Source organism: Chinchilla lanigera, unplaced genomic scaffold (genome assembly GCF_000276665.1).
Source record: "Chinchilla lanigera isolate Chin_1 unplaced genomic scaffold, ChiLan1.0 scaffold00110, whole genome shotgun sequence".
NCBI lineage: Eukaryota > Metazoa > Chordata > Mammalia > Rodentia > Chinchillidae > Chinchilla > Chinchilla lanigera.
The window spans coordinates 359,125-365,616 of record NW_004955511.1 but is presented as its reverse complement, the minus strand read 5'-3'; the positions used below and the strand labels follow the sequence as shown (position 1 = coordinate 365,616).

General features: G+C 40.5%; 1 protein-coding gene across 1 annotated transcript; it reads left to right on the top strand.

Moving 5' to 3' along the window:
- Positions 1–1,778: 1,778 nt before the first annotated feature.
- On the top strand, positions 1,779–5,269 carry LOC106146988 (olfactory receptor 4C13-like). Its single transcript, XM_013506356.1, is given in 5 exon segments — positions 1,779–1,821; positions 1,824–1,913; positions 1,916–2,658; positions 4,730–4,903; positions 5,237–5,269. Coding segments are annotated over 5 exon segments (1,083 nt in total).
- Positions 5,270–6,492: the final 1,223 nt, after the last annotated feature.

The following is a 6,492-nucleotide window of genomic DNA, read 5'->3' as shown; positions in this document are numbered from 1 at the left end:
ATGGAAGTCATTCACTGGTGAGTTCAAGCCCTAATATGGAGAATTCTTTTTGGGGTCAACTGCTAAGAAACTTCTTTATGGCTTCTATAAATGTTGGATGAGAACTTCTGAGCTTATGACAGTAAAATGTTTATTTTATTATTCAAACAGTTGGGTCTGCTCCTTTGTTGAATGTGAGCATAGACATAGAAATAAATGTGTTCCCAGAACTATGTTTTATGTTTTCAATTCTCATAATGAGTGTGAAGCTGTATTCTCAGTAAGACTTTCTACATAATGACACAGGTGTGCAAAGTGCCAGGAAATATACCCAGGTATGAGAAATTCCAAATGGAAGCAGAAAGATTCTGATTTCAGCATCCTAACTCCCGTCACTCTTAAACCCGTGTACTTCGCCATGCTGATAAATGTTTTCAAATAACCTCAGCAGACTCTGGGTTCACACAATGAGCCTAAGAACAGGTCAAGATTCATTTTGTTAATACTTTGCACATGAAATATATCATCACTTTTCTGTACAAAGCACTAAATTTCCTTTTCAAGAAGTATGAATAGAATAATAATCACGATGGACCTACTTAACAAGATTACATTATTATTGTTTATTCTAACATGACAATGTGGGGTAGATAGATTCAGGTTAAGAACCTAAAGGAAAATATAAATTAGAAATTAGAGAACTACAGATTAAAAAACCCTGATTGTGATTCTTGGCTGTGCTATATATTCCTACCTTTCTTGAAACAGGATCTTGGACATCTTTGGGCATCTCTTAGAAGTAAAATAAATTAAAGATAGGTAAAAAATGTCAGTGTTAACTTGATAGCATGTTTTTAGTGAGGATGAAGCCAGTATTTGAGGGAGCACTTAGAATACATGACACCCTCAACAGGTGTCAGTTAAGATTGTCATTGTCACTTTAACAATATACATTAGACTCTGAAAGACTCTGTACCTGTAAAATGCAGTAAATAGCACCAACCACACAGGTTATCCTAAATATTGAAGGGAATCCTGTCTGCCAAACACTTGGTACCAAGGTGTACATAGAATAAACATTGAAAGTTTTACTATAGTAATAACAAATTATATGGTACATAAAGAAAAGTATTAAAATTATTTTACATAGCTTTTTCATACTCTCCTTGCATTCTCCTCACTCCCCATTCCCACTCCTGTTTACATGAACTGTTACATGTTTACAGAACTGAGGCTCCTGCTTTTGGCTTCCTCCTATCACTAAACTTAACATGGATACACACAAAAGAAAGGAAGACATTTAGTAGAGCAGCATTCAGGATTTGCACTTCTTCAAATTTCATGTTACCTTTTTACCTGATTTTCTCAATTCCTTCCAAGGGACCCCATTTCTTAGTAATAACGGGTAACAGTGTCTTTTGCATCGATGACTATGTCATCCTCTCTCTACTTCCTCTGCTAGCCACAGTGTTTGAAAACTATTACTTCAATTTAGACTCTTAATCATCTCAATTAAGTGGACTTAATTTGTGTCCTGTCTTGTGGGTTTACACGAGTTCCTCATGAATATCCTCTGCAGACTTTTCATCCAGAAGAAATCTTGAGTAATACACAAGAATTTACAGCTCTTCATTTTATTTCAAAAAACAAAATGAAACAAAAACCTAGGAAATGTATGCAAGTTCACAACTCAGTAGAATCTAGGCATTTATTATTGACTAAGATGAAGAAGTTTATTGAATTAAAGGATGTAGTGTTAACATTTTTCAGGTAATAGAATTAATTTCAACATTAAGTACATGGCAAATAAAAACAATGTAACTGAATTCATTCTACTGGGGCTCACAGAAACCCAAAGATGCAGAAGATAGTATTTGCAGTGTGTTTGCTCATCTATGTCATCTCCATGGTAGGAAATGTGCTCATCCTTATCACATCATTGTCAGCCCCTTACGGAAGTCCCCCTTGTACTTTTTCTTGGCCCATCTCTCCTTTGTTGATGCCTGCTACTCCTCAGTCAATACCCCGAAAATGATTACCGACTCACTGCCTGCAAAGAAGACCACCCTCTTCAACGCATGCATGGCTCAAGTCTTTGCAGAACATTTCATGGGTGGTGCTGAGGTCGTCCTGCTGACTGTGATGGCCTATGACCTCTATGTGGCCATCTGCAAGCCGCTGCACTACACAACCATCATGAACTGGAGAGTGTGCAGCCTGCTAGTGGGAGTGTCGTGGGTGGGAGGCTTTCTTCACGGAAGCATTCAGATCCTCTTCATCTTGCCACTCCCTTTCTGTGGCCTGAGTGTCATAGATCACTTTATGTGTGATCTGAACCCTCTGCTCAAGCTGGTCTGCACTGACACCCACATTCTGGGGTTCTTCTTTGCTGCCAACAGTGGCTTCATCTGTCTGTTAAATTTCCTGGTTCTCCTGCTGTCCTACGTGGTCATTCTCTTCTCCTTAAAGACCCACAGTGTGGTGGGGAGGCAGAAAGCCGTCTCCACCTGTGCCTCCCACATCACGGTGGTCGTCTTGTTCTTTGTGCCCTTCATATTTGTGTACATGAGACCTGCAATGACTCTCCCCATTGACAAAGCAGCTGCCGTCTTCTACACCGTGATAACTCCCATGTTAAAGCCTCTGATCTATACTTTTAGAAATGCTCAGATGAAAAATGTGATTAGGAATTCTTTTGATAGAAAAATTTTTCCAGGGGCTGGGGATTTAGCTCAGCGGCAAAGCGCCTGCCTGGCAAGAGCAAGGTCATGAGTTCAGTTCCCGGTACCGGAGAAAAACCAAAAAAAAAAAAAAAAAAAGAAAAATTTTTCCAAGTGACAAATAAATGTTTCTGGATCCAAACATTATTTTTAAAGTTCAGAGGATCAAACAGACAATTTGTTAATATTGCTCTAAGGAATATTTACAGAACACCTAAAAACATACAGAGATTCATAGATATTGCATTTTTGGTGCAGAAAAAAAAGTTGTACAATGTAACCAAGGACCACTGTTTGTGTATTTGGAAAGTTGCACACAATCGCAATTTAGTTTTGCTAACTTCATCTGTGTAGGTAGAGTCATACACTTTCCTTCTAATAAAAATAAAGTCAGTAGTTATACTACTAGCTTCTCTTAATTCATTGAGAAAAAAGGTTTGTGTTAATATAATTTGGAGAATTATATAAGCTCACACCTTGTACGCTAATTAACTACTTTAATGATAACAATACTCAGAGTATTAACTCTTGTTATTCTTCTCTTATATTGTTATGAAATTTTGTTTTACTTTCTTCAAAAGATAACAAATAAACTAATCAAATATATTACTATTAAGGAGTGATGCCTACAGGACTGAAAAAGGTAAGCACTGCTCTTATGCTTACTTTATTCTGTAAAAATACTGATAGCAGGGATGTTCTCAAAATACATATTGTGCTGTCAGAACCCATAGTGTGACTGATTTTTTAGACCTTATTCTCTAGTCCCATGTTCATGAGAGGAGGTGATGAAGGAGTGAATAATCTGATATGATCATTACCATTTCTGAGATAATAATTTTGCACACTGCATATGGTAGTTGATTATCTGTCCACAATATCTAAAAATGTTCATTAGCATCCCTTGTGAATTTACATGTGAAGTTGATGGTCATTTCTTTCCAGGAACATTTTAATTTCTGTGGTGATTAAGCTTAATTATTATCAGGATTGTCTTGAAAGCACCTAGAGGATTAGACAGCTCCCTTTTGGGTGCCTTCGGATGGGTCACTATGGCCTGACCTTGAGTAACAGGTCCTGCCTGCCCTAGCTCTGCCGGCGTCCTCTGCTCCCCTTCCCCAGGGTGTGAATTAAGCCCTGCTGGTCCAGATCACCTTCGGCCACCATGTCCTTGCCTTGGAGCTAACTATGGGTGAGCTGAGCTTTCTGAAACCGTGAACAAAATTAGCCTTTCTCTTTACACTGAACGTATCAAGTAGTTTGAATAAATAGTAATAGAGAAGTGTGCTTATTTCTGCACGCATACCCTGCTATGTGTTTTGGAGACCTTTGGAACTGGTTTTCAGGAAGTGTTTAGAAAGTTTTGCAAATGAAGGGCAGAGCAACTCTAGAATGCTATATGGGAAATTAAATGAGTGATGCTACTCATAGCTGAGGCAACCGGAATGCTGATGGGGTATGAACAGAATGCATCAGGATCAGCAGGTTTTAGATGGGAACGAGGACTCCATTGGCAGTTACACTCTGGGGAATAAGGATAAGGATGAGATGTTTACATTTCTCCCATGTGCTAAGACCTTGCAGAAGATTGACAGGAAATTCATTAGACTGATTTCTTGAAAGGAAATTTCAAAGCAGCCCAATAAACAAGGGTTGTGAAGCATAAAAACCTAGCTGCTTTTAGACAGCTGTATAGTGAGAAATGAGGAAAAACAAAGCAAAAAAAAATTAAAAAAAAACCACAAAATTAACCCAAAATAAACTGTGTGTAAAGATGTAGATAACAGAATTGTATTTCCTGAGGATTAGTGTATTTTCTACAATATCAACAGAAAAGAGGTCTTGGGAGAAGCTCACAAATCAGCAAAACCCCACCCATTATTAGATGAGGGAAAAAAATGTATAAAACTTTTGATAAGAGCATCCCTGGTCCCCTACTTGAGAAGGGCCTCTCAGGGAAATGGTTGCGGGGACTCATTTCCCATTGCTGAGGTACCTTGGCACTCAGTGTCCGCTCCACTCTTGTCCAGGGGGACCAGACTGTGGCTCCTTCTGACAGCAGGCCTTGGAGCCCCCAGGCGATGATGGTTTTACCACTACACAAAATGCAAGAGTTGCTGGCCAGAGGGCCTCCACCCAGATCTCAGAAGAGGGCCAGGGACGCCAGGAAAGAGGTCCCTGGGGAGACAGAGTCTGAATCTACGGTAAGGAAATCAAAGGCACAATGCACTCCAAAGTTAGAGATGCCAGGAAAGTGAATATCTGCAGAGAAAATCCACAGGGCATGATCAGAGCGAACCCAAGAGTAATGCCAGTGGGCTGTAACTAGCGGTAAGGTGAGCTCTGCAACTCATATTTTATTACCATGTACCTTGCACGCTGCATAAGGAACTGCGGGGCTTAAAGTTTGCCATGTTAGGTGTCAGTCTTGCTTTCCTCCGATTCCATGACCCTATTCTATCCTTTTGGGTTGGGAGTGTTTACCTCGTGCCATTGTACCTTGTTGAGATTTTGTAACTTGTTTGTTACTGTTACAGAGTTCACAGCTACGAGTTTGCCTTGAGTCATAAAAGGACTTATCTTGGAACTTTAGGAAATGCTTTGAGGCTATGGGAAAAGGATTATTATTCTATATATAAAGGCTTTTGATGTCAGAATATTCTGTTAATTTTTGGTCCTGTTTCTTCCTTAAAACTTGCTTCTAAAACTATATAACTGTAGTAGATTGACACCTGGTCATCAGCTTATAACCCCCAGCTGAACTGAGTAAGCATGGTGCTGAGCGCGGGAGGCCCACCTCTTACCAGTGGCATAAGAGGCAGAACCGGAGAAGAAGGGAGGCTGTTGGGAGCTGGTAGAAGCTGTGAAGAGCTGTTGCTTCTCTTGGAGGAGTTCGTCATGCTGGCTTTCCTGGTGAACTTGGCTGTTTTCATCCTCTGAGGAGCTCAGGACCTTGCTGGCACTAAGAATAGCTTTGGTTCACTTTGGTGAAGCTCTAGTCCTCAGTCTGAGCATCATTTCCTGGATCCAGAGGGGAAGATGGTGCACTGCTGGCCTCCTGGAAAAGCTTGCTGCGTTGGCTTCCCTAATGGGAACTCCGCCATCCTGATCATCGGAGGAGCTCGGAACCTCACTGTTGCCAAGGATGGCTATGGTACCTTTTCGGAGAGCTCTGGTTCTTCTGAGCCTCACTTCCTGGGTCCAGTGCAGATCCCTCAGGCTGCTAGCACAGATCCTTCATTCTGCTGGCACAGACTTTGTAGATTCCACCACTGACCTTTGGGCCTTCTCAGCGCAGATTCTCATGAAACAGGCCTGTATGACAAATTGTTATGGGCTCTAGGTCTCCAGGGGGACTCCTGGGAGGCATTGTTATGAGCTCTAGGTCTTCAGCCGGCCTTGTGCAGGACATTATTTAGAGATCCAGGCCTTCAGCTGGGTTCCTGGTCTATAGTGTGTGGACAGATTTCCTGCACACTCTTAGGTATATCATTTTTTTGGGTGACTATTATAAATAATCTTATAAAATATGCATCCTGTATTGATTTGTTCCCCTTGCAAAAATAACCCCCAAACCAACACATAATGCAAAAGCCTTTTAATAAGGTGAGATCCCAGTTACTGATTCCTTGTGGTATTTCCCATGTGGTGTGGGCTTTGCTTATGATGTCTCTACCTATACCTATGTCTTCAAAAGTTCTACCTATTACATCTTTCAGTAGATTTAGTATTTCTTTGTTTTTCTGTGAATATTTAGATCCTTGACCAATCTTCATTTTAGCTTAGTGCATGG